Source organism: Rattus norvegicus, chromosome 1 (genome assembly GCF_036323735.1).
Source record: "Rattus norvegicus strain BN/NHsdMcwi chromosome 1, GRCr8, whole genome shotgun sequence".
In the NCBI taxonomy this organism is placed as follows: Eukaryota; Metazoa; Chordata; class Mammalia; order Rodentia; family Muridae; genus Rattus; species Rattus norvegicus.
Genome location: NC_086019.1, coordinates 196,291,495 through 196,319,384, shown reverse-complemented (window position 1 = coordinate 196,319,384; position 27,890 = coordinate 196,291,495). Strand labels below are relative to the sequence as shown.

General features: G+C 44.5%; 2 protein-coding genes across 5 annotated transcripts in view; one reads left to right on the top strand and one right to left on the bottom strand.

Moving 5' to 3' along the window:
* The window catches only part of Cpxm2 (carboxypeptidase X (M14 family), member 2), a 110,421-nt gene that overhangs the window by 57,966 nt on the left and 24,565 nt on the right, over positions 1 to 27,890 (top strand). For 2 of the 4 annotated variants that reach the window (NM_001106306.1, XM_039107648.2), the window contains exons 5-7: positions 16,344 to 16,428; positions 17,555 to 17,705; positions 25,169 to 25,257. In NM_001106306.1, coding sequence (NP_001099776.1) covers positions 16,344 to 16,428; positions 17,555 to 17,705; positions 25,169 to 25,257 — 325 coding nt within the window. Of the gene's footprint in view, positions 1 to 7,521; positions 7,624 to 16,343; positions 16,429 to 17,554; positions 17,706 to 25,168; positions 25,258 to 27,890 lie in introns of those variants that run through there. The other 2 variants (XM_039107652.2, XM_063286426.1) reach the window with 2 other exon arrangements.
* Rps27-ps7 (ribosomal protein S27, pseudogene 7) lies at positions 7,275 to 11,597 on the bottom strand. Its single transcript, XM_063281005.1, has 2 exons — positions 11,483 to 11,597; positions 7,275 to 7,489 (listed from the first exon to the last, which is right to left on the bottom strand). Exons 1-2 carry the CDS (start codon positions 11,595 to 11,597, stop codon positions 7,275 to 7,277), a joined length of 330 nt encoding a protein of 109 aa, XP_063137075.1.

The window sequence follows — 27,890 nt, the reverse complement described above, 5'->3', positions numbered from 1 at the left end:
CCAGAGATATAGCTCCCGGGCAAAAAAGTCCCTGCTTCCAGATATGTAGGGTTGGGCTATGAGCAAGCACGGAAGTGGATTAGCAAGGCCATGGGGACCTTCTCTTTGCAACAAAAGGAACTCAGCCTCACTGACATATTGACTTTAGGATTCTGGCCTGCAGAGAAGATACACCCCTGTTATCTAAACCAGAGTTTTTGCATCATCATCATCATCATCATCATCATCATCATCAACAACAACAACAACAACAACAACAACAACAACAACAACAACAACAACAACAAAGGTGCTACCATTCATCAGTCCTTCAGTGGTCAGTTCAGCTCTGGTGATTTGCTGTCTATAGCATGTTGTGCCATGGTGGAGCCTCTAGCTGTGCTGGAAGCTGTTTGGGCTTTCAGCTAGGGCCACACCTTCATTCTCCAGCATCCACAAGGGCCATTTCTTTGGTTTCTTTTCCTCTGAGAATTCCAGATTTGGGGGTCCTTGTCTATTTTCTTCTTGTGCTTTTAGCTCTCTGCTGTGGGCCTTGCAGCTTCACCCTCTACCCAAATGTATTGCCTCCTGGCCCCAAAACAGTGTTTCTCTAAATAGTGTTGTCTCCCCATAGGCAAGTTAACAAGGTAATGGGAAGTGGATAATACTTGGCAGTTTATGGCATTTGTGCTGCATTCTCAAATAGGTGTGCTAACCAGTCTAAAGTGAAAATCCCAATAAATCAATGGGGTGATATTTCACACAGGCTCCAACATTTGGCTGTACTGAGAATGTGGTGGAAGCATTTGGCTTGGTGATTACAATTCTACCAGAGAGGGAGGTAAGAGGGAAAGAGGAGAATAAAAAGTGTGGACTCTTTTTCTACCTACTGAGCATGTCTACTGCAAACAAGTTAGACCTTTCTGTTTTGTATTTTGTCTGTAGCAGCTGTGGAAGGCATGTCTAGACCTCTTGGGATCAACAGTTCTGCCCAGAGTTCTAATTCAGCACTGGGCCAGATTTGGGCCGTTAGACAGCTGGAATGTGGCTCAGTGGGGAGGGGATGGGCAAGCTGCAGCCAGCTTCCTTGTGATTCCAATAAGGAATTGGCTCCAAACGCTTCCTTTTCCAACTGAAGAGGATTCAGCCAGGATTTCCTTACTTGTGTATAGAGGTGGAAAGTGCCTAGTACAGACTACTTCTGAGGACTGGGGGCTTCTAATAGGCCGATGATGGGGATAGTTGGGACCAGAAGTACTTTTTTTTTTAATGTTCACATGTGCAGCATGAGACATCTTGGGTGTAGAACTCAAGGCTAAACTCAAGAAGCCAGTTTTCTTCTTATGCCTTTTATACACAGAAGCTGATGTATAACATTTCAAGTGTGCCTGCCTGCCACAGACTGTGATCTACCACATAAGTGCAGGTGTGGAATTTCCCCTTCATAGTGTCAAATGAGTGCCAGAAAGCTTCAGAGATCAGGTCTCCAAGTTGGGATGATGACCTTGACCTTGACTATCTTGACCCATTTGTGATAGGATTTAGGGAGGGTCTATCCTGGAGAGATGGACAAAAGTGATGGAGGCCGTGGGGCTCCAATGAGGTGGACATCGCATGTGTGCCTGGGATCTTGGCAAGTAGCTCTTTGATCGGGGATTACGATAATTATATTTCCTCAAATTCTTCTTTTTAACACTTTGTTTAGGTTAGTTTTGGCTGCATGGAACTTTTGACTGTTTCACGGTTGACATACCCAGTCTTTTAAGGTGTATGTCACATGCTGAGGACACCGTCCTCTCACTGCTGTGACCCTTCCTTAATTATCAGTCCGCCATAGCTGGGTGGATGAACACCTAGTTGCTATTCTGCTTCACAAATCCGTGTCTGTCTCTCCCCTGTACTATGAGTCCCTGAGTGTTTCCTCCTTTCCTTTCTTATTTCCAGTCCATTCTCTACTTCTGGGGTTAAACCCAAGAACAATAACAATGATTACTGCAATTATGTAATGTTTGTAGTTAAGTAGACCAATTTGTCCCACTTTATCTGATTTCAAAATTGTTAGAGCTTATTAAGATCTTTTGCCTTTGTATATTACTTTTATAATAATCTCATTATATCTACAAAATCTTGTTTGTATGATGATCTTGCTTATATCTTACTGTGATTTTCACAGGCGTCGTGTGAAACCTGTATATTAATTTGCTGAAGGTTGACACCTTTGTGTTAAATCTTTCAATACAGGACCACACACTTTTTCCACGAAAAGTATCTAGTTTCCTTCACCAAAGTTTTGTCATGTCCAAGCAAATGAGTCCTGTGTGTCCTGTTAGATTCGCATGTAAGTAGCTAATTTTTTTATTTTTATTTTTTGTGGTCAGTATTTTACTAAGTTAGCAGGGATCTCATTTGGCTGCCAAAACACCAGTGCTGACATTTATGTGCCTGTAAACTGCTATGTGTGAGTCAAGATGATTTTGACCTTTTTAGGGATTTTTTTGCCATTCCCCTCTTTCCTCTGATTTATGCATACACATTATGTCCATTCCCTCCTTTGATGAGCATGTGTGTGTAGGGACATGCGTGTCTGTGCTTGAACACACACACACACACACACACACACACACACACACACACACACACAGAGTATGCCCAGCTCCACACACATAGAGTATGCCCAGCTCTTTCCTTTGGTGAACACATATACACCATATCTACCTCTTCCTTCTGATAAACACACACAGTATGTCGTGAGCCTCTAGAGAGAAACCTACACAAAATCTGGCCAGTGGAGTCTCCATATTATGAAATACATTCTGATTGACAAGATATGATTTTGGTCTAAAAGATGACAGTTTCTCTTGTGTCTGTGTCTATGTCTAAGTCTGTGTTTGTCTCTGTTTCTGTTTCTGTCTCTGTCTCTTTCTGTCTCTCTATGTCTCTGTCTCTGTCTCTGTCTCTGTCTCTGTCTCTCTGTCTCTGTCTCTGTCTCTCTGTCTCTCTGTCTCTGTCTCTGTTTCTGTCTCTCTGTCTCTGTCTCTCTCTCTCTCTCTCTCTCTCTCTCTCTCTCTCTCTGTGTGTGTGTGTGTGTGTGTGTGTGTGTGTGTGTGTGTGTGTAATGGTCTGAGAATTGAACCTAGGTCCCCATACATGTTAAGCAAATGCTATACTGCTGAATTCTACTTACATTCTAGTTTTGTCCCCCAAATCTCCATTCATCTCTGGAAGTTTTCACATATTTGTAATAATTTTCATGTTAGCAAAGGAGACTTTAAAATGGAAAATGGCAAAGCTCCATTGTCCTGGGTCTCTCCACTGAGGCTGTAAAATGGTAGCCAGTTGAATGTCTATGGACCATTTGGACCTAAATGATGCCATTTTTTAAAACATTGAGTGATAATTTGTGCGTGTGTGTGTGTGTGTGTGTGTGTGTGTGTGTGTGTGTGTTCCTGTAGTTAGTTTATGTGCACCATAACTAATCTGTAGTTATGCATACAGGATCCTGTAGGCCAGAAAATGGTGTCAGATACCTGTAAGAGTTATAGGCAGTTGTGAACTACCAGGTGTGTACTGGGAAACGAACCCAGGTCCTCTGTCCCAGCCCCCTGTTTTATTCAGAACAATCTGGGGAAAATAACTAGTATATACCAAGCTACTGTCCTAGCAAGTGATGATAGTGCTGTACTTTACAATACCCCAGAGGTTAGACTCTGTAAACCTCATTACAGACAGTGTGCCTGCTAGAGATGTCATGATTAGCATAAGCGAATCCCTAGTTGGAGCCCATTTCTTCTAGTCTTAGGGACCCCTGATCTTTGCAGGAGCCCAGTAAGGCCTACATGTCCCCAGCTTTTGTATGTGTTCTTCTCAGCTCTGCAGCACGGCTTTCACTCCCTTGATACCAACTTCCTCTCGTGCTTAGCAGAAAGTTTCCGATTTTGACCAAGTGGTTGCTTTTTAGGGGGACTTTTTTATGTTATGCCAGCTTTGAACCAGGCTGAGAAACGGGTGAGTCCATGGGTTTCCCCTAAGCATATCTGAAAGTTAAAACCTTTGCTAAGTCGCACAGAAGGTTATTGTCTCTCTTTTTTTTCAAATAGCCTGCTAGTTTTTCTTTCAAGTCTCTCTATAAAAATATAACATGAGTGCTGCCAGGGACATCTCAGCTGGCCATGCCTTCAGAGCCCAGGCTGGCCATGGAAGGGAAAGCCACGTGCTTTCCGGTACTACTAAGAAAATTCCATCGGCCTTCTCTCCAGAGCATTACAGGAAAAAAAATGTGGACTCTTAAAGGGGGAGGGAAAAGAAATTCTGCTCTGCAGTTCTGTGCTGAATTTATAAGCAAGATACGAACTGGCCTCGGTTCTTCATGCATGTGCCTGGAGAAATGGTCTTGGGATGAGTAGAAAAATTGAAAAGGCTAGAGATGAGATGGAAATGTGAAAGAGAGGGTTGCAGGGGTTATTTTTAACTGATGTATTGATTGTTTCATTGTTCAAACAGCCAAGAAACATTTATGGTGTTTCTTTAAAAATAGTCCTTATTTCAGGTCCTCTAGTTCCATTTCCTGGACACCTGGGCAACTACTGCAAACTGCTTAACAGATATTTCTTGTTCTTGGTCCCTTCCTTCCTTCCTTCCTTCCTTCCTTCCTTCCTTCCTTCCACCTGTCTGTCTGTCCATCCTTTCTTCCTTTCCATTTCTTTCTAAGTTTTGGTTTGTTTGCTTCTTGTATCCACACATGTGTGTACGTATGTGTATTTGTGTAGAGAACAGATGTTGACCTTGGCTGTCTTTACCTATTGTTTTCCACCTTACTTTATTTTTTTGAGACAAGGCCTCTCAGTGAACCCAGAGCTTGCAATTTAAGCTAGAGTGGCTGGCTAGCAAGCTCCCCTGGATCTACCTGTCTCGCCACACCCCACCTGGGGCTGGGGTTATAGGACATGCGGTCATGGCCTCATTCATGTCAAAGTTTGTGATGGACCTGCAGATCTCCTCTGACATGTGTATACAGACGTCAGGGGTCTGTGCACGCACACACAGACACAAAATGTATAACAACAATTCACTCTTTCATTTTCCTCCTGGGGCCATCTGGCCCATGTTGGCCTTTGAACTGCTTAAGTCCCCATGTCAATCTCCCCAAGGTCCCTCTTGTCAGGCGTGGCTCTTGGCCTTCCTCTTTCTGCTCAGACCTCTCTTTTCCTTGAGTTATTCTCCATGTTAGACTACACGTCTGTTTTCTCCTTTGTTTTGGTGTTGTATGCCTTCTGGAAATGGAGTGTGGAAGATGTTTTGAGCTCCTTGAATGAAATGTATTTCTGCTGATCTCACCCTGGATGGGCAGCTGGGACGACAGGATTCTCCCTCAGAACTGCTGGCATCTTTACTGAGGTGTAATTCCCTACCACACAGCTCACTCGTTTGAAATGTGCAGTTCTGTGGGATTCTGTACATTTGTGCCATCATGCAGTCATCACTACAATTAATTTTAGAACATTTCATTTTCCCAGAAGGAAACTTCACCCCGTATCTCCCAGAACTTCCAAATCTCCCATGCCGCCTTTCCTGAAGCTTTACAGGGAGTGACCTGAAGATATTTGTCCTTGCAAACTTTTGGATATTAATTCCTCAATACAGTTTCAGGGCCGTGTCCATGTTTAGTCCTAAATACTGTACATGATGTCAAGGTGTCAGCTGGTCACAGACCATCCTCAGTAAAGAGCAAAGAGCAATAGCTTAACCCCTGCATGCTTGTGCTTAGTGCTCTCTCTCTCTCTCTCTCTCTCTCTCTCTCTCTCTCTCTCTCTCTCTCTCTCTCTCTCTGTTCTTATAAAGTTCAGGATTTCCTGCCTAAGGAATGGTATCAATTACAATGGGCAAGTCTCTCCACCTCAATGGGCATAATAAAATTAATTCCTTGTTGTTATGACAGCCCAACCTAGTTGTTGAAACTTTTCCAGATGATTTTAGATTGTCAACTTGCCAATTAAATCTAACTAAGTGTATGTATGTATCATATTTCTTGTATGCATGTATGTATCAGATTTCTTGCATTAATATCTTTCTTTCTGGCCTAAATATGAAATTGCTAGCCAGTTTCCCCCTAGTCACTTCTTGTCTGTCCATCATATCTCAGCTCAAACACTGCCCTTCCAGAAAGCTTCTTTTATGGCATTTCCCATTTTCCAGTCCTCCATAGCTTGTCCTTTAAACAGCATCACAACAGCATTTCAATTACTGATTGAATAATTAATGATGTGGTCCCTGCCCTCCACTACACTATGGTCTCATAGGCAAATTAGGTAAATGTCTTGATGAAGCCTGTATTATCAAATATCCATTCTGCTATTTAGAATATCATGGCCTCTGTGGTCTCAAGTGGGCTTGATTTGAGGGCCACTGCCCTAGGACTTGGCTCCCTCCCTCCTCCTGATATGGTCAAGGTATTTGATCCGGTGTCAACAAATGTGGCTTCTACCATAACATTGGCAAGGTCTGAGCTGCAGTTTTCACTCTGTGAAAAACAGCTTTGGAGTTCGCACAGTGATGAGGGCCTCTAACCCAGCGCTAGGGAGGTGGAGGCAGGAGGATTCAAAGTTCTGCCCTCCCCAGCTGCATAGTGAGTTCTAAACCAGTTTGGTTACCTGAAGCCTCATTTCAAAGGAAAAAAAGAAAGTAAAGGAACCCAACAGTTTCTGGTAAGCATACAAAAAATGTTAATGTTCATGGATGTTGAAGCTTTTGAAAGTAAATTATCTTCAAATATTTTGAAAAAGAAAACCGACTATGTTCCCAGCAGCCATTGGCCATGCATGTCTGTTAGTAACTGAGCCACAGTGTACAAACCGCATTGGCGCTCACCTGCTTCCATTTTCTGCCTGTTCCTTCAGGGAAAAGTACAGGAACATGTTGGCGAAGCCGGTGGCATCCAATATCTGCTCTGGTACTCAGAATGTCATGGCCCCTGACCACTTTGTGCCTTAGTTTCTTTACTGATAAATTGGTGCTGACATCTTCCCTGGCCTTAAAATAGTTTTGAGCAGATCTAGTGGAGAATTCCAGCTCATTATCTAAGTTGCTTAGAGCGGGACAGGCCATTCCGTGCTATAGGAAGCTCTCCTATGCATTTGGCAGGTTTAGTGGCATCCTTGTCCCCTATTTACCAGGTGCCCCACCCCTCAGGTGTTGCACCCTTTCCAGACGCCACACTCACTACAGCCTTTAGACATAGTCAATTGTCCCTCGAGGGACAGAAGAATCCCCCCACCCCCAGCAGAGCACCATGGCTGTGTTTATAGGCAGGGGCTCTTTCCAGTTGAACGGAGTTGGCAGTGTCCGCCCACACTCTTGCTGTCACAGAGGATGCTGACGTCCGGCACAGTATGGGAATGCACTCTCATGGTCAGCAGAAGAGCACACTGAACCTTGGCCTTGAACTTGAAAGAGTTTTTAGAAGTCTCCAGCGTCTGACATTTCGACCTGTTGGTTGTTGCCAGTTGGGCTGACTCTGGGTGAAAAAATAGATCATGCCTCTTCCAGGAACCCAGCTTCTGACTGTGTGAAGGAGCCAACTGTTTTGAGAAATACCAGGAAAGTTTAATCACAGTAAGTGGATCATGAAGGCAGGCCCTGATTTGTCAGGTGAGGATGAATTTTTGCAGTGTTTATTTGAACTCTAATGTTCTCTTTAAGAGAGAGGTTGGGGGATGGGACAGGGTGGGGAGGGTGGAGTGACCTAGTTTTCCCTGGCTGCAATTTCTTAGCTGAGACTTAAGCTTTCTATTTAATAACTGGATTTAGGGAACTATTGTTCTCTCCTATCATGGTGAAACTGGCAAGATGTATCGAGAACTCAGGCCTGTACTGGGAGACAGAAGGCTCTGGAGTGATGGCAAGTGAATCCAGGGTTGGAGAGAAGGTCCGGAGGCAGCAGATATCCTCCTTTAGAACACCACATGCTAGTCCCCAGAATCCGGGATATGTGGCCGCATTAGTTACTTCTGTCTTTGCTGTGATGAAATGACTGGTAGAAGCTCCTTAAGGACCTAGGGTTTCTTATGGTCTGAAGTTCCAGGGCATCTGCACTTTGTTGGGGGAGGTATGGATGCAGGATCGTGAGGCAGCATCCACAGTGAGGAAACGGATGAATGCTGCCTGCTGCTTCTTTTTATTTAGCCCAGGGCCACAGTTAAGGAAATGAGCTACTCGGAGTTAGAGTGAGCTTTCCCATTTCCGTTCACTCAGTCTAGGAACTTCCTCTCAGACAGGCCTAGAGGTTTGTTTTCCAGGTGATTCGAGAGCCCATCAAGTTGACAGGCAACACTAACCATCACAGTTACATTATGTGACAAAAGGGATTTGCATGAGGAAACTAATTTAAGGACCATGAGTGGAGAGAGCCAACTGAACCCCATTTTATTATGAGTTTGGTGGAAGAGTCTTCTTCAGCTCTGAACAGAGGGAGTTGTGCCTACTCACTGCCATGTTCAGAGAGATAGTATGTTGCTTGTTTTAATGAGGGATTCAGAAAGCCGGTGGAAGTTGAGAAAGAAATGGGTGGATGAGAAGTTGGAAAGGAAATGGATGGATGAGTCGCCCGGAGGACCCAAGAAGGAGATTCATGGCTTCAGTACAACTGAAGTAGGAGTCTAATCTATTCATCAGACCTCTGCAATAGATCTGTGCTGTCTTAAGCTCCTGGGTCTGGAGTAGTTGCTAGATAGCTATAGGAACTTGTATAGCTCTCATAGGTCTTCATAGGTCTTCATAGGCCATAACAAACAAGTAGAAATCCTAAGATGGATATTCACAAGCAAGCATGGCAGAACATACACTGCTTCCCTGTTATACACGTTAACTCTGGTTCTACAAGATTTGAGTGTGTGCAGAGCCATGTTTCTTCCAGCCACATTATAGGCTTGCACTCAGAGGCTGATAATTCTGATCAGAAAGTTACATTTGGGATCACTTGGAAGGACTAATATTCTGCTTCTTATAACACCATGATCCACACATGTATATTCCAGTTTGTTCTTTCATGGAAAAAAGTGGATATTAGAGCTCATAAGGGCAAGTTTGTCTCCCATGCCCTTAAGCACCAGAGTTGACGCAAGTGTGCTTATTTCTTCCTCGGATGTTTTCAAGCAGCTCCGAGGTAGATCACTATGGCCTGCCCTCAGACAGCACTGAAACCTTCCAGAAAGCACAGCAAAACACTCAAGAAGGGAGTGGGAGACCAGGCTTCTCTGATTCTCTTCATTCACTCCAGACATCCCTATTTTAATGTCGGCAACTTCCACCTCCTAACTTGTACTTTTACCTCAAGCTTCAGTGGAGGATGGCTGCCTCGGTTGGTGTACCTCAGGCTGTTGTGAATGCTTGGCCAGGGACTGTGGGGCAGCCTAACAACTCCACCCTTATCTCATGTTCCTCACCGTCTTCCAAAGACATCAGTCTGGACAGGAGATCACCAGCCTTACAATAAGTTCTTAGTCGAAGCTACAAGATGTAGCGAACCTGCTCCATTCTGGCTTTTTCTGTGTTGTTCTACCTCTTCAGACCTTTAGTCAGACTCAACACCATTGATAATGGCTTGGCTGCTTTGCTCGTGTGGGACCAGAGCCCCCAGCCTCACTCAGGCTTAGCAAGTGCCACACTTGATGATTGCTGGGCCTCTGGTTAAATTATGAATAGGGTTTCTTTAGCTGGATATAGAAGCCCTTTCTGGCAGTATAGGGGGTCTATAGGCAGGGGGGGGGGTACTTTTCTGCTGGAATGCCTGAGTGTCTCTTGTCTCTCCCATGCACCTTTCTTTCTCTCACTCTTCTCTCCCTAGAGAGCCTCTGTCTCTCCAGCTACATGATGACAACTAGAACCCTCATGAGTGCCCAAGGATTCTGACTCACGACTGAAGCTGCCTTGTTCTCAAATCTAGATTCTCAGGGAAGAATGTTTTGTTCCAGTTTGGGACAAATGTTCACTGTTGGATAGCCAACTATGATCGTCACATTTTGTCAAGGGCCCATCTTTAGAATGTTTGTCCTTGTCTAAGTGTAAGGTCACCGTACCTTAAATACATGCAATGAAGGTGATTATGGGGAAGGGATATTTCAAAAAGGATAGAGACGACCACTCAGCGCTTTCTTATTCCTCCCATTAAAGAGCGTTTTATCTGTGGCCACTCTTAATTTAGATTTGAATATTTGAATTTTAGTCTTTGGATATTTGAAATTCTCATCTATAGCACTGAACACAATTGATCGTGAGTCTTGAAAATTTTTCATTAAGAACTAAGTTTCATGCTTATTTTATATGTTTCTATAAGTTCTTATAACTATTTTGATAAGAGACATCAGCCTCTCCTGGTGTTTGGAGAAAGGTGGAAGCATTTATTTTTAGCTGAGAACTGCTTCTTAATAATGCCTAGCCTCATAATATTATGGAAATAATTAAATTGGTCTCTTGCTATAAATGTACTTATGTCCATATGTGCTTGTGTGTTGGCATAGGTGTGTCTATCTATATGACAGACACATTAGGAGATGTGTATACCTGTCTTAGACCAACCCTAGCACACAGAAAATACTTCGTAAGTATTGGTGTTAGCTTTATTAATATTGCTGAGCTCTAATTGTTCACTTAAGTCTTTAGCCACAAAATTATAACTTAAATTGATTTTCCAAGGGTAGAATGTTTGTTGGAAGTTATTCTGCTTCTGATTTTTAAATCTCTCTCTCTCTCTCTCTCTCTCCCTCTCTCTCTCTCTCTCTCTCTCTCTCTCTCTCTCTCTCTGCGTGTGTGTGTGTGTGTGTGTGTGTGCGCACGCGTATGTATCTGTATGAGAGAGACAGAGAGAGAGAGAGGGAGGGGAGAGGGAGAGGGAGAGGGAGGGGAGGGGAGGGGGAGGGGGAGGGGGAGAGGGAGGACAGCAAGTGCAATGCCTTGGGAGGCCAGAAGGCATCAGACCTCCTGGAGCTGGGGTTAAGGTGGTTGTGAGCTACTTGATGTGGGTGCTGGGAACTCCACTCAGGTCCCCTGTAAGAACAGCATGGATTCTTAATGGCTGAGTCATCTCTCTAGTCCTTTTTAGTCTGTTTTTTGGCTCACTTTCATGTTCTTTTTTAAAGTTTTTTTCTTCTTTTAAGTGACAGGAGATAGTGACAAGCTCCTGCTTTTATTGTCTAAGAATGCCTTTATTTCTTATACGTTGAAATATGATGAGTTTTGTGTTGATAATGTTCTTTTAATCCATCGAACACAGTGATCTCGTGTTTTTGTGTTTTTTTTCATATTTTTTCATATATGTGTTTATTGGGAACGTTCCCACTCATCTTGAATCAGGGGCTTTCAGTGCTGCTTTCTCCTGAAGGAGTAGCCTTCTGTCAGCCTTGCTTTTCCACCTGTAGGCTGACAGAGGACAGTGAAGCAGCCAACACACATGACTACGTTTGTGCATGGCTAAAGACCGAGGTGATATTAGAACATCCTGGGCATGTCACACCCACGAAGTAGGAATTGGGGCTCTGCACCAGGCGCTTTTTCTTATATTTCCTCTTCTCCTCTTCTGGACATGGATGAAGATCCTTTGCAAGAGGATGTTCTCTTGGGGAGGTCATCACTGCTGGAAAGGCGATCTTGTGGTTCTAATACTGTTTTTGAGCGGTGTGCTATCAATTTGTTTCCATTCATTTGTACTTTTTTTTTTAAACTTCCTGACTTCTTGTATTTGATCTTTGATACTTTACAGGGTGACTAGGTGTTGGTGGTGTGGGAAACAATGATCCTCACTTCATAATAAAAGTACTTCCGGAAAGCCAGAGTAGCAAGAGCCACACAGATTTATTTTCAGTCCTATAGAAACCAAGCACCAGCCTGGACTAAGGCAAACATGGCTGGTGCGTGGACTTGGCTGTGGTTTTTAATATTCCTAATCTCATTTCTCTGCCTCTGCAGTCCATGTTGGCCGAGTTCTTCGGGGAGGTACAACCGTGCTGGTGTCTAGGGTTGTTCCATCCTCCCCAAACTCTTCATCCTGTTGGTTCAGGACACAATGCTGTGTCTAATGTATATCCTAGGGCTTGAGATCACCCCTTTTCTGATACATGTAGCAGACTGCCTGTAGCTTTCTCACCCTAGGACAACTGAGAGCACCTATGCCAGCAGGGGCCAGCTGCCAGGCAGGGAAGAGGTGGTCTTGGTGCCTCCTGCTTATCTACAATCCATCAACAATCTATAAATAGACTATGCTGAAAGCAGACCATAATGGTTTATTTCTTAGAATGGATTTCTTTTTTATTGATTCCGTGTGTCCTTTATTGTTCCTCATGAATCTGTGGATTCACGTAGTTTACCTGTTCTAGACAGGTTCTCTCCACTTTCTCCCCAAGTACTGTTCTCCCCATTGTGTTTGGTCTCTCTGTGGAACTCTGATGAGGAACAGGTCAGGCTTCTATCATAGCTGTCCTCTACTTTGGTTTTCTATGTCCTGGTCTTTTAGTGCTGTGTTCTTAGTAACTTTTTCAGCTTTATGACTGTTTGGTAGTTCTCTCTTTGGCAGTTTCTATTCGGTATTTTCAATTTATCTGCATGTTTAATTTCAATGGCATTTTTAAGAGCTGTACATGTTCTTCATATCTAGTTGCTTCTTTTATACTAACCTGTTTCCTTTTGGTGTTTTTATTTCATATTTTGCTTTTTAAAATATGTCATGTATAAAGGTGGCTATAAATAGGAATTCTATAACCAGACCATTGAGTTTTGAGACTAATGTTCTATAACCTTGACCTTTTGGTGCATCTGTAGTTCAGAATAATAAGACCTATGTCATTTGGTTGTCATAAAAAATGAGTTAATATTTGCAAAGTGCTTAGGAATGTGTCTGTCATGTGCAGATAAACAACCTTAGAATTGGCTCATTCAGTAGAAAATCATACTTTGGGTTTTGACTTTTTTACAGCTAGTGACATTGTGTGGTGTGACACTCTGTCACCATGCTGGCTGTGGCAGTGAGTGAGCCATGCCTGTCAATCACACATGCTCGTGTAACTGCAAGATGATAGCGTGTGCTATGCTGTTAAGATCTGATGCTCAGTAGGTTAGGTGGATATGCACACGTTCAGCTTATGGTATATTCAACTCACCATGGCTTTCACTAGGACACAGCCCTACTGCAAGTTGAGGATTTGTTTTTACCAAATGACAGTCTCAAACTCCCAAATTCTCCTGGTCCTGGATTTGTTGCATTCTAATTCTGTTACCTCGTTCTCATGGAGAGTATTTTCTAGGTGACTAATGGGGCTTTAGAGTCATTCTTACTGACTCCCCATCACTTAGAGAAACCTCCAAAGCCCTTAGAGAAAGACTGGTCTACAGAGAAAATTTGTGGCAGGTCTGCTGGGAGCCAAGTAGACTCCTCTTAAATATTTTCACTTTCTTCCAGAGTCTTGGGGGAAGGGTTAAGTTCAACACCCCTAGCTTTTGATGTTCCATCCCATCATTATATGCATAAAAACAATGCTGGCGTGTTAATTTACACAATACTTAATTTTTTTCTTTCAGCTCTTATCCCCCAGGTCACTGCAGATTTCTCTTATTTACTTGCAAACTCAGTGGTAACATAAAACCTCTGTTTATCTTACCAGGTCAGAATCCAGCTGACTGGTAGGGAAGACTCTGCAGTAGAATGTTACAATGTGTTTTGACTCCCTCCTCCGTGGTCCACCTCCTTTTGAAAACCTGATGGGAAAGGATGCTCTATAGGAGGAAAGTGAGCTAGTGTCTTTCAGGCTATTCCGTGTTATTTTATGTTTACAAATGAGGGAGCTGCCAGAGCCCAGGAAGGTCAGCACAGCCTCTGCCTCCTCCTGTGGTCTAGAGGTCTTGGACCCCAGTACTTCTTTGTTTAGATTGCATAGCTTTGAGTCAAGCTCCGGATGTCAAGGTTGTTTTGTGATGTGAAATAATCCCTCTGGGGGAAGCAGAAGTAAACCAAAAAAGTGTGACTATCAAGTCATTCCTGAAGATTAGGAGATCAGGAAAACAGGAGCTCCAGTCTCCCATGAGGCTGGCTTATCATAATAGATGTGCCTGACACAAAGGAAAAAAAATATGCAGGGTTTTCTGTTGGGCACGGACTGTGTTCTCTCACTCACCTGCTGTGCATCTTCTGTTTGGCTGATCCAGGCGGTTCCTTCTTTCTTTCCTCTGCTCCATGGTCATAGCACTCCATAACATGCTTGAACATTCTGTTCACCTCTCTGTCTTCCTTGAATGAACAGATCATGTGCAGTTTAGCTGTGCACCCTCAGAGACTGGGATGCTTTTATTAGAGGGGCTGAAATGTCAGGGAGTATGTACTACATATGGCTGTAGCCTTTAAAATGCCCTGTATGCAAATTTAATCAGTCAGCAAGTAAGCTGAAATAAGAGCGGCATAAAATGAAATAACTGTAAGAATTTTGGATGTTTAAAATAGCAGATAAGCAGGAGGTAACCCGGTCATGTGACTCTAGCTAGGTTAGCATCTCTTCCCAGTGTAGGTTGGGGGAGGGGAGTTTAGATCCAGGAGGACAATGTGGCAACCTCTGTCCTGGCTGATGGAAATGGGCTGGGCTGCTGGTGGTGTAGACAGAGTCTGATATACTTTACAAAGATATAGGCAGTAAATTGGCAAACTCTATGAGAGGCTGATGTGGAGGAGATGGGGATGAGGATATGTGTGGTGTGTGTGTGTGTGTGTGTGTGTGTGTGTGTGTGTGTGTGTGTGTGTGTGAGTGTGTGTGTCTGGGGGTTTGGGGATGGGGGAATGAGATGTGTGTGTGGTTATCAGGAGTGACTGCTGTTGTTTGGTTTCCTGGTGAACAACGGGGGTTCTGCCAGCCCACCATGTTGTAGTGCCTTCTGCCAACAAGAATGTGCTTGTTGGGTAAGTGCTCTCCCACCAAATCGCACACAATCCCAGTACTTAGAATACTTTTTTATTTTAGGACAGGGACTCACCAAAGTGCCTGGGCTGGCCTGAAACATTTGGTTCTTCTGCTTTTGGCCTTGGGTTTAAGGACCGAACCATAGGCCCAGTCTTTCTTCTTTGGAAAACTTACTAAATTTCCTTTCTGCCTTCACCCTGTTTGTGTTCTTTGACTGAAAGGTAAATGTACTCCTTTTGTCTCACTAGGACAGAACTCTGCCTCCGTAGCCCGCCTTGCTGGTTTGGGTTTGGGTAGGCACGACCAGCTTGAGAAGCAGTCAGCGGGCAAAAGGGAGTTGCTGTTGGAAAGGATTGAAATCTAGAGCAGATTGCCGTTTGGGGTGAGGGTAATTTTGCAGGCAGATGTGAGCTGTTACGAAGGGGTTTCCCAGCAGGCCTTGCTTACTGCTGCCTTAGTTCATGTTCCTGGAATTCTTGGTGGTGCGGTTACTGGGGGTTTGGGGGTGGGGACTATTGTTTGATGGATTCTGACTTCTAGCAAACTTTGGATTACAAGGTGGTGGGAAGATGGGGCCCTATGAGCCCTTCCTCTATCCTTGCTAGAATTTTGACTGTTTGTGCTGCTGACCCGGTGCTCTGAATCCACGAGTACAGCAGCTATGCCCTGTCCAGAAGACATGTAAGCTCTCCCCCATTCTCTGGTTCTTCCACTCCATTTTGGTTGCTCTTGATTGATACAGATGCCCCACTGAGCATGGAGCACTGATTCTCAGCACTCTAACTAGGGGTGAGTCTATATTAATCTACCTATTGCAAAAAAGAAATTTCTCTGATCATGGTTGAGAGCAGCACAAACTAATGGGCCAAAGCATAAATATTTAGGAAGCTGTGTGGCAGCATGGCTGCTTAAAGGGACAGCAGTAGTAGGTTCCTCCCCAGCCATGGACTTATGACGTGGTTTATAGTACCAGGCATGGGTGCTGTCCTATGGAGGAGGTCTCAGATGCAATCAGAAAGCGGTGGTTAGCCCCATAAACAGTCACACCACTACTACACTGGAGGGTACATGTTGTCTGGCAAGTTGGTATTTTAGCATGCGTGAACTAGTGCTGGGTAAGACCACTGCTGTCTTTTGCCCTCAGTGGCATGGATAGCACCTTCTGTCACTATGAAACTAGCCAGCATAGAGGAACTTGCCCAGTAGGTTCAAGATTAGTTTCTCTATGTTCTGCAATTTTAAGTGTGTGGTGTCTTCATCACTGGTATCTTATCTAGTTGTAACGGGCAACCAAGAACAATGACTAAAGAGTCTATGCTGTCTTCCAGGACCTCCCTGGGAAACAGGGTTTGATCCAGTCCTGGAGAAAGCATACCCATTCTTTCACACCACTGAGTGTATGCAAACCTAGTGATCTTTCATTTTATTTTCTCATAGGAGTGACTGGGTGACGTCCTACAAAGTCATGGTGAGCAATGACAGCCACACATGGGTTACCGTGAAGAATGGATCTGGTGACATGGTGAGTCCTCTCTTCCTTCTCCCCCCATGCCTTTGGTGCTGGCCATGAGGCTTTGTCCTGCCCTGGGGATGTTTACCAGTTCTGTATAAACTCAAACCAACCAGGAGGGGTCTGATGGATAATGACCTCCTCTTTATATTCTGAAACCCAATCTCAAGTGACCTAGAGCTGGGGGTTGATGCAGAATTCTGTATTCATTCTGTCTTAGTTAGGATTTTATTGCAGTGAAGAGACACTATGGCCATGACAACTCTTATAAAGGAAATCATTTATTTGGGACTGGCTTACAGTTTAGAGGTTTGGTCCATTATCATCATGGTGGAGAAATATTGTGGCATCTAGACAGACTTGGTGCTGTAGGAGCCAAGAGTTCTACATCTTGATCCTCAGGCAGCAGAAGAGAGGTGACTTAAGCTTCTGAGACCTCAAAGCTCACCCCCACAGTGACACACTTCTGCCAACAAGGCCACACCTCTTATTAGTACCACTCCCTATGAGTCAGACATTCACATACATGAGTTATGGGACCCATTCCTATTCAAACCACCACACATTTCAATGAAAGTACTTTTGTGATGCAGCCTCTGGTTCAGTTTACAACTTAGCCCATTGCATCTGGCGACGTTGCATGATTAGCTTCAGCATGGGAGTTTTTTTACTCTCAAGTGCCATTCCCAGTGTGGCCTCTAGCATCTTACTCATTGACTGCAGCCCTCTCCTTCTGTCTGATTCTTATGTCACCTGTCTTGTTGCACCAGCAGATCAGAGCCAGCTGCTCTTCTACCTATGAAACCCACCGCTGGGCTTCTCCATTAATGTTTTTAACCTGAGAGCACCACCCCATTCCTATTGGTCTAAATAACTTTCTGTCAGGCCAAACAGAACCTTTCCCAGCTCCAAACCTTGACCTGGTCTACTTCCTTTTAAAAAGAGAACTCTAGTGCATTCTTTTGCCATCATGATAGACTGAGATATGGGGCAGAGTACAGGGGTGATTTCTTCCTTTTTACCTTGATTCCCAGCATGCATATGTATGGCTTGATGGGACATGGGTGAATTGCTGGCTGTCTTATCTTTGAGGATGAAGATCTTAAAAAGCTTCCTCTTTTCCTTTGAGTGTCAATAGATATTTGAAGGAAACAATGAGAAGGAGACCCCTGTGCTCAATGAGCTGCCAGTCCCCATGGTGGCCCGCTACATTCGCATAAACCCTCAGTCCTGGTTTGATAATGGGAGCATCTGTATGAGGATGGAGATCTTGGGCTGCCCACTGCCAGGTGAGTTTGCCCCCTGCACTTCCTGCAAAGCTGTTTCCTAACAGAGCGACAGCTGCCTCCCAAAGATGAGTAAAAAAAAGCTGAGCCATCATTTTCCTGCATACGCTGTTAACATATAGGATATTCAAAAAGGAAAAGAAAAACAACTTTTCATAATCCTAACTTAGAAACATGAACATTGGTGGCACTAAGCTCTCTTGACAAGTGTGGTTTTGCCTGTTGTAATTTTAAGATGATGTTTATGTATGTCGAGGTTGACGAATCACTCAATGCTGTCGCTCTGAAGTGAGAAAAAAAAAAGCAGCTAGCCATCAGCTAGCAATGTAATTTAGTGGTAAAGCATACGCAAATGTTCAAGCAAGGTTCAGTTCCCAGTGCTGTAGAATATGTTTGCCCTGGAGACATGTAGCTGCTCTCAGCATGCTTACTGTATTGAGTGCAGAGGTAGGGCAGGGGGTGGAAGAAACTTGACCTTGAGAATTTGCAGTTGCTGTCTGGAGAGCTTGGATGCCTGTGTCTTCACTGAATGCTTGCTCCTTCTACCCTCATGGCCTGATAGTCACATGATGGTATTTGGGCCTAACTTCCGGATACAAGTGGGCATTCACTAGATCCTGTTAGTGTCTGCTCCAGAAAGGTTAGATTAGGCTGGCTTTTCAGAAGGTATTGGCTTGTGTCACTGTAGACCCATGGAGAGTGGAAAGGACTTCTTCCTCCTGACCAGACAGCTCTAGGAAAGCAGCTGGCTCCAAACCCACCCCTTAGCACCTGTCAGAGCCTGCACGGATGTCACGTTCTTGTCTTCCCCCAATCAGGTTATAAGTAACAGGAACAGAAGCATGGTTCCTCTCGCCCAGATTTCTCCCCCATGTCTACACACTCTCAGGTTCATAGAGTAAACTGGAGCATTATGGGCTGTGGGTCCCCAGTCCTACCCAGCACTGCTAGAGGCAGTCCACCACCAGCTCTGCTGCTATCTCAGTAGTCACCCCAGCTCTGCCATGAACTTCCACTTGCTGTGTTTCCAAAGCATGTTTAATGTCACATTACTGTTTCTCTTGCAGTCCTGCAATCTGCATAAGCTGCCTTGCCAACTGTAGGTTGGCGGCAGTTGTTGCTCGAACTTGGTTGTAACCAGTGGAATTGCTGGAAGAGAGGCTGTGCACATTTCCGAGGTCATGAGGAGAACTCATCAGAGCATACCTGTTTGCGATCTGAGTCTCCTTCCATAGCTGGTTCCTGCTACAGCCCTACATCCAGCCTGCTGTTATCCAGAGACTTCTGGGCTCATGGTGCTCAGGGTATCTGCTGGCACAAATCTTGGCCAGCATCTGTAAGGAGGCTATGTCCCCTTTCCTCTAGGCCAAGACCCTTACTTAGCACTGTCCCATTTTTTTTCCATAAAGGGTGGGGCCATGGCTTCCCTCTATGGGTAGGAGTTCATGTGTCATTAGGAAAAGGCACAGGGCAACCTTGTATGAGTATCATGAAGTAATTTTTTCTCTGTTAGGTTATTTTTGGTGAGCATTTGAAACGCTCACAGAGACAGATAGACTGTGAAAGTGTGTACATAGTATGGTCATGGTTTCTACCTGACAAATACGTGTAGGTTCATTTTTAAAAGCCAAATTTATTTTTAAAACGTTTTTTGATATAAATCTATACACAGTGTATATAGATAGGATACATAGATGATAAACTTGTGTGAAGAGGAGGGTTGTACATACCCCAGTAGGCACAGTCTTCTGCATTTTAATGTCTTAACAACAGCTAGCTATGTAGTTTGGTGGCTTCTGTTGTTACAAAAGATTTGTGAGATTAAAAAAGAATATTTAGGTATAGTAATTTTTTGTTGTTGTTGAGGATATTTACCCTTTATGTCATAGGAAAGGAGATCTGCTTCCTGTACTTGATTCATTATATCATGTGACCAACTCTCTTGATCTGCCTGAGACAGACAGGACAGTCCTAGGAAGACCAGCCCTGGTTGGTCACTTGCCGTATAGAGTGTTACCAGTGGCACAGAATCTTCTTTGCAGGTGTTTTCTTCCCATTGATAGAAAAAAAATTCAGAAACTAGATATGGTAGTACCTGCCTGTGATCCCAGTGTTCAAGAAACTGAGGCAGGAGGATTACCACAGAATTAAAACCAACGTGGTCTACAGAGTACATTCTAGGACAGCCTGAGCTATAGAGAGACAATGTTTTAAATAACAAAACAAAGTAAAACAAAAAGAATTTAAGGTTGGACATAGAAAGGCCTTCAGGGACAATTTATTAGATCTAGAAAGAGGGAGAATACCCTAATATCATGCTTAAGGTGTTGGGGAGGAAAGGGAGTAGAAAGTCACTCTTAATAGAACACAGGTGAAAGCTACACAGTGGAGAGCTAAGATAGCACCCCAGGAAGGGGAAGGAGTGATGTGGACAGGACCTTTGTTCTTTGTAGCTTTTTCTGAAGAAAGTGTCTTAGGATCCATGAGCCTCAGGTGTGATAGCAGTGTTCCACCCTTTCAAGTCTATCAAGGTGGAAGAGTGTGTGTGTGTGTGTGTGTGTGTGTGTGTGTGTGTGTGTGTGTGTGTGTGTGTGTGTGTGAATGTGTGTATGCATGTGTGCTCGACCTCAGTGTCCACCAGAGGAGAATGGTGAGTGTGCTCTTCTGTCACTCTCTGTTCCATAGCTCAGGTCCTGGAGTGAGGTTGGTAGCAGGCACACCTCAGTGACCCTAAGGAGGAAATAGTCAACTTTAATATTATTTGGCTTCATTTTGTCTACCCATCAACTAAGACTTGTTCTGTTCCTTGGAATTCTGGAAGGAATGATAGGTAACTACTGTCACCTACAGCCACTGCAAGCCACTTACTGTTACTAGCTTACCTGTTGACCTTGTTTAAAGCCCCTGTAGTTGGTTGCCTTTAACTTTAGGAATAGTAACAGGTAGCCTAGGGCTACCTATTCTCACTCCCTGGGCCTAGTGCTGGTTCATTTAAATCAAATTGTGGGAGGCCGGTTCCTGAACAGGCATCAAAAGCTGCTCAAAAGAGATCTTCACTACAGCATTTTAAATCTGGGTTTTGGGGTCTGCATCTCATTCAGGGGGAGGCAACTCTTCTTACTTTCTTATCTCATCCTCTGGTGAGTCCTCCTTGTCCCTTTGGCTTCAGTTTGTCCCTTGCCTATGACATAAAACAAAATGTTCTCTTTAGAGAAGAAAGGGTCTTGCCTCAATGGAGTCCAACACGGGAGGTACCTGGTAACTGCTTTTATAAACGGGTCAATGACCTCTGACCATGCCATGAGTTAAGGGCATTGTCTACCGGGGACCAAATGACCGCTGTTAGCAGGAGAGATGGCTCAGCTGTTAAGAGCACTGACTGCTCTTACAGAGGTCCTGAGTTCAGTTTCCAGCACCCACAGATGGTGGCTCACAACCATCTGTAATGGATCTGACGCCCTCTTCTGGTGTGTGTGAAGACAGCGACAGTGTACTCATATGCATAAAATAAATAAATAAAAATTTTTAAAAATGACCACTGACAACATGTGTTGCCCCAGAAGAATGTGAATACTGACCTTCACATGTCCCCAGTAGCACCAGGCCAGTGGATGTCTACAGAGTCCTTCCCTTCTGTTTCTTCTTGCCTACTATCCCTGTGAGACCACAGAACGACATGGTGACTCAGGCAGCAGAATTAGTAGGGCGGTATGTCAGGAACAGAAGGTTGGACTAGGTTAATGAAGTGAGTAGGCCGGATGAAGGATTTTAGGTGCTGTGCCTGGAGTTTTCGCCCCCTGTAGGTAAGGATTTCCACCCCTCCGCCCCCAAGGAATTACTGGGTTTTAGTATAAAGGATCTTGAAAATTAACCACGTGGAAAGAGGCAGGAAGCTGGCTTGTCGGAGCTCCATCTGTGACAAGAAAGGCACAGAGATAAAATCAGCCATTCAGGACTTCTGCTTCAAATGCCAGAAGTCCTACTCAGATTCACTTAAGGCGAAAAATTTGGCTGACAAATGAAAATTGCAGGGGTGGGTGTGATGGGCTTTAGGCAGGGGTGTGGCTAATATCTTAGGGCCTCCTTGCTGTGGTCAGGAATGTCTTGGAGCCTCTTGCAGACTGACAGGTTATCACTGCCATCCGAGTGACCCCAGAAGAAAGAGAAAGCTCTGACATCATAAGAGTCATTAGGATCAGAACCTGGATGCTGGCAGCCCTAAAAATCTGGGTTCAGAAACCCATGCTAGTTGCTCCTGTTAGAGACAAGGCACAGTAGAATGCAGAGGGAGGAGATCTAGTATGGCCTCACTGGGAAAAAACAAACAGTGAGGTGCAGTGAACCCCCAAGTTCATCTTATGGGTCCCTGACTAGAGATTTATATTTAACTAGAGGGAGGACTTACACATAATTTTGAACATTTCTTGTCAAGGTGCATCATCGTCTAGGCTCCAGTCTCTGATGTGAGGTGTCTTGAACTGGGTGCTCCTCTTGGGAGGAGAGTGCCTCCTCTGTCCGGCACAAGGCTTCCACTTTGTCGTTTTCCTAGCTTGAGATTCGTGGAGAGAATTCAGTTCCTTGGGGACCACTGTTACAGTGTTCTGGCAGCCAGAGGGAGGGACACACATTACACATTGCTTCCTTTTGAAGATCCTGGTCCCAGTGGGGATAGTAGCACTGAGAGCGTGACTTTTGTTCCAAGATCATCTCTGAGCTAGTGACAAGCTGAGCTGTGCAAATGGGCTCATGGACTGGACCTGGGTCACAGGCTTGTACCTGGGTACATGTGACAAGACACCTCTGAACCATATGAAATAGGTGCCAATGGGAGAAAGGGACTCTTGTAACATAAGGATGCCAGAGATGGCAGCAGATGGCTGATAGGCTAGCTGTGTTCTCTGGGCTCAATTCTTAACTTTTAAAACTGAGAGATGGACTCTTAAGAAATTCTCAATAAAGCTTTGTTAAGTAACAAACAAACAAAAACCGACAAAACCCAAAGAGAGTGAGAGACAAATGAAGAAGTATTTATTAAATATGGTAGACTTAGCATCATGAAAGATATTGTTATATTGATACAGTTCTATGTCTTGTCTTGGATCCTTCAACACACCGACTAGTCTTCAGGAAGGAAGGATATTTCCTGAGCAAGAAATCATTTGTACCTAGGGCCCTGAGCTTTTTCTTCAACTCCCTCTCACAGTCTCGATGGTGTAACTGGTGTTTGAGGGGGAAAAAGGAGGCTTTCAAATCCTCTGGAAAGACACCTCTGAGACAGAGGGTGAGTGCTAAATAGCTCTTAGAAAACAGCATGTTGAACTCAGTGTCAATAAATGGCAAAACCAAAAAGGGTTGCTCCTCACCTTGGCTTTAGAACTCATGGACCTGCAAAGCTCTTTCGAAAGGCATGGACAGCCCATGAGAAATAAATGGGGCCTTGGGAGAGCCCAGATGGCCTTGACTTTCTTGCCTGGATGAAATGCAGCCTCTTCCTGCAAGCTACTGCCTCCCATGACAGTTACTTGTTTCTGACAGTATTGCTAGATCGTTCATGAAGATGTAATGCTATGCTTGGTGTCTGAGTCTCTTGTGATTCCTGATTTGTTGTATGTGGCCTCAGTTTCCAAGGCTAAAGCCGTTTCTTAGGGGCACCAGAGGGCTAGCTGCTGTGGGTGTATGAAACAGGTGCTGTTCCCTCATTCCCGCCTCTGTGATGTAGTCATTCCGTGCTGCTTCTCACACAGAGCCTGTGGAGGGATTCGTTATGATGTGGAATCTGATTTGGCTGGACTGAGGTAGGTCTATTAGGTGGCTGATACTACTAGACTGGGGACTTTGGTGGCACAGATGGCTCTCTGCTGATCCTAATATCCCAGGGGTTCTTCTGTGCTACCCGCCATTGTCCCTTCTTTTGGAATGGGCCTTTGAGCCACTTGTGTGGAGCCCAAGCTGTTGTAGCCTTCTGAAGCTCTGAGTTCTCTTCGTGTGGGGTTGGAGTGGTAGCTCTGTTCTGACTGAGACTTGGTGACTGAATCCTCTAGTGGGGAATGTCAGCATGGTGAGCAAGGCCTGAGGACCTTTGCCATCCTTCCTCTGAGGAGGACATGGACATCAGGGCAGACCCAGAGTCTCTTCCTGTCAGTCTTGTTCATACTCTTCCTCCTCCTTGCCCTCTTTCTTCTGTATCGTCTTTATTTTAGAATAATATACACAACAAAGAGGAATTAAAAAGAAAAGTCAGTTAAATGAAAAGGGGGCCAGGGAGAGCAGGCTGTGCACTCAGAGCCACAGCCCCAGTCCTCAGAGTTACCTCTGTTGCGACACTCTGATCACACATCAGAGGCTGCTGTGTCAGTAAGATTTTCATCTCTGTGACAAAGTACTTATAAACAACTTACAAGGAGGGAAGATTGATTTGGGATCACAGAGCCAGAGGTTTCTGGAATATGGTTCTTGGCTCCATTGATTGGGCCCATGGTGAGATGAAACACCATGGGTGTGGAAACATGTGGTGGAGAATGCTCTTCACCATATAGTAGGCAGGAAGTAGAGAGAGAGGAAGGGACTCGGGAGCATATGTAACTTGCACAGGCGCCCCCCTAGTTCTTATAACTAGGCCATGCCTACTAAATGTTCTACTGCATTGTAAAATATGTCACTAGCTAGGGAGGTGAGCATACAAGGACATTTCATATGGAAACTACAGGTTCTAAATGTCATAGAAGGATTGGCTTCAGGGTTGGCCGACTAGGAGCTTTTGTTGTCATTGTGTCTCTGTGTCCTGCTAGTCACCAAGGTTGTACTGAGACTAGTTCCTTCATGGTGAGGTAGATACCACAGCAAGCAGGCATTGTTTCAGCATCGTTTGTCACTGTCTATTCCTCTGTGCCAAGAAGCGTTGCTTTTGTTGACACAGTCAGGTGCTGTGATAGGTTTGGTCTGCCCCTGTCACCAGGGGCATGAGAGTTCTAAGAGGCAGAAAGAGGGGATTCTCACATGCTGGGTTTCTATTAGGAAGAAGGACAAGAATGCATTCCAGCTAAGAGATCAAAAATGGGCCCATGCTTCCTAATGTCTCCTAGCTTACCTGTGTGGTTTTGAACTTCCTAAGCATTTGTTTAATAATGACGGTGGGCCAGGCACATAGGCTATCTCTTCTACACATCTATCTCTTCAACTGCTCACTATACGCCAACCAACAAGTGAAAAAGTAAGGCACAGACTGTTCAAGTGGCTTGTCCAAGGTCACACAACATCAAGTAGAGATCTACTTGTGACTGACTCTACATTCTTAATCACCAAACAGTTCCAACTCCCACATGCTTCCTGGTGACTTGGCTCTCTTGCCTCTGAGCCAATGTTAGAAGTTCAGCTCTCTGTTTCTACTGTCACCATATCTACCAGGCTCTGGGCAGGGATGTCACAAGTGACTGTGAATGAATTCAAAATCATTTTTCTGTCCCTAGATCCTAATAACTATTATCACCGACGTAATGAGATGACCACCACTGATGACCTGGATTTTAAGCACCACAACTATAAGGAAATGCGCCAGGTAAGACCACAGTGTGGGCATTTGACATGACTTTTTCATAGACCATAGGGCATGAGCCAATATGTATCACTATGTATGATCCCTCTTGGCAACCAAATGGGGACCCCTTTGGTAGGAAATAGCTGAAATGGGGCTCAAAACTAGAGTTTGTCACCGAAGTCTTTAGTTCCTAATGCTTGTGTATTTGAGCTGGGTCACTGGATGAAGGATGTTAATCATTGTAGACTTGAGGGTGAGAGGGTACTCATGGTAAAACAGTAGGCCTTCTCATGGGTCTGCATGGTGTGTTCCACAGTTGATCTCCTTTAATGTGTTCAGTCCTTTTAAGAGCCCAGGATAGTAGGGGCTATAATTACTTTCTCTTATCAATGGGGAAATTGAGTCACTGTGCTACTACATAGCATTATTACCTCTTACCACAATATTCAGACTTTTAGCTTAATCTTGGTTGTCCACCAGAGTGACCTGGAAATTTTTTATTGGTTATTTTATTTATTTACATTTCAAATGTTGTCAACCTTCCTGGCTTCCCCTCCAAACCTCCATCCCACCCCCACCCCTATTTGCCTCTATGAGGCTGCTTCCCCACCCACTCACCCATTCTATGCTCACCTCTCTAGCATCCCCATATGCTGTGGGATCAAGCCTTCACAGGACCAAGGACCTCTCTTCGCATTGATGTCAGATAAGGCAGTCCTCTGCTACATATGCAGCTAGAGCCATGGGTCCCCCTCCATGTATACTCTTTGGTTGGTGGTTAGTCCCTGGGAGCTCTGGGTGGTCTGGTTTGTTGATATTGTTGTTCTTTCAATGGAGTAGCAATTACCTTCAGCTCCTTCAATCCTTCCCCTAACTCTTCCATTGGGATTCCCATGCTCAGTTCAATGGTTGGCTGTGAATACCTGCATTTGTATTGGTCAGGTGCTGGAAGAGCCTCTCAGGGGACATCAATACTAGGCTCCTGTCAGCAAGAACTTCTTGGCATTAGTAGTAGTGTCAGGGTTTGGTGTCTGCAGATGGATGGATCCCTAGGTGGGGTGGTCTCTGGATGGCCTTTCTTTCAGTCTCTGCTTCACTTTTATTGTACCTGCATTTCCTTTCGATAGTAACAACTCTGAGTTAACATTTTTGAGAGGGGTGGGTAGCCCATCCCTCAACTGGGGACTGTGGCCATCTACTGGATATGGTCTCTACAGGTTTTCCTTCCCTTTTGTTGGATATTTCAGCTAATGTTATCCCCTTTGGGTCCTAGGAGCCTCTTGTTTGCCTGGCATCTGGGACTTTCTAGTGGCTACCCCCAGTTCCCCATCCCCCACTGCTACATATTTTTGTTCAATTTCTTGACCCTCTTTACTTTTCTCCTGTCTCTTCCTATACCTAATTTCCCCCCTTTTGTCCCTCTCCCAACTCTTTCCTCCCTTTACCTCCTGTGATTATTTTGTTCCCCCTTCTAAGTAGGATTGAAGCATCCACATTTTGGTCTTCCTTTTTAAGCTTCATATGGTCTGTGAGTTGTAATAGGTATTCTGAGCTTTTGGGCTAATGTCTATCTATTACTGAGTACATACTATCTTGGAAAATTTATAAAATATGTATATGTGAGTCACCTCAGACACAGTGAAGTGAAAATCTTAGTGGAAGTGTTCTAGAGTTGTCCAATGCGTCTGTACAGCCAGACCTCAGAACTAGTGATTGGCATTGTTAGGAATTTGAGTATAGGTAGCAGGAATTGGTGATCAAGTGTGGTTTTCTCAGACTGACCCTGCATCTCAGTAACTCTGAGCTGTGTCAAACTATGCATGCTGGCTGCAACACATCCCTGAGAAGGGAAAAAGGACAGCGCCTGAACTTGGTTTACTGTCTTTGATGTCCTGTTCCTCATTCACACCCAGCATGAATATTGCATGTTTCCTGGGCAGACAAAAGTGAATGACTGCTCCCCTCAGATAGGGCACCAATGAGAGAATTTGATTTCACTGAAATCCAACTTACTAAACCGAAGAGTTTATTGGGCTTCCGTACAGAATATGAGTTAGGGGTTACTTATAGGAATGTAGGTGAGACTAACAGATGCCCCAACAGAAAGTTTCAGCCCAGAATAAATAACAATTTCTTCATGGCTGTGTAGGCAGAGTCCTCCAACAACTTCACTTAACCTTCTGCTTTCTATATATTCCAGCACTTTCAAGACAGGACCACTTGGAGCTAGAATAGAAGAATTACATTCACCTGGCAGGGAGGAACAGGAGGAAATGGCTGGGCTCCCAGACAACAGTCCAATGGTCCTGCTCCTTCCTCCTATGAGGAGAGGTCAATGGTCAATGGGCTGGATCTTGAGGGTCTCTAGTTGCTTTGTTGAAAACAAATAGTGACTGGTATGCTCGGAGGACAGCTGTCTACAACACTGTGCTGGAAAGTATGCAAAGGAATTGACAATTGGAAGATCCTTAGCTACCCAAGAGTCTGACTAGAGATATGGAATAAGCAGAAATAAACTCAGGATTTCATTGGCAAGTAAGGACTCACCAAAAGCTAGTTAATGCCCCTCAGAGGGAGGTCTTGTGGGCTGAGGGGCAGAGCCAGCTGCCGGAACAAAGGTAGAAGATGTTCTGAGATCAGAGTTATCAGGCCGA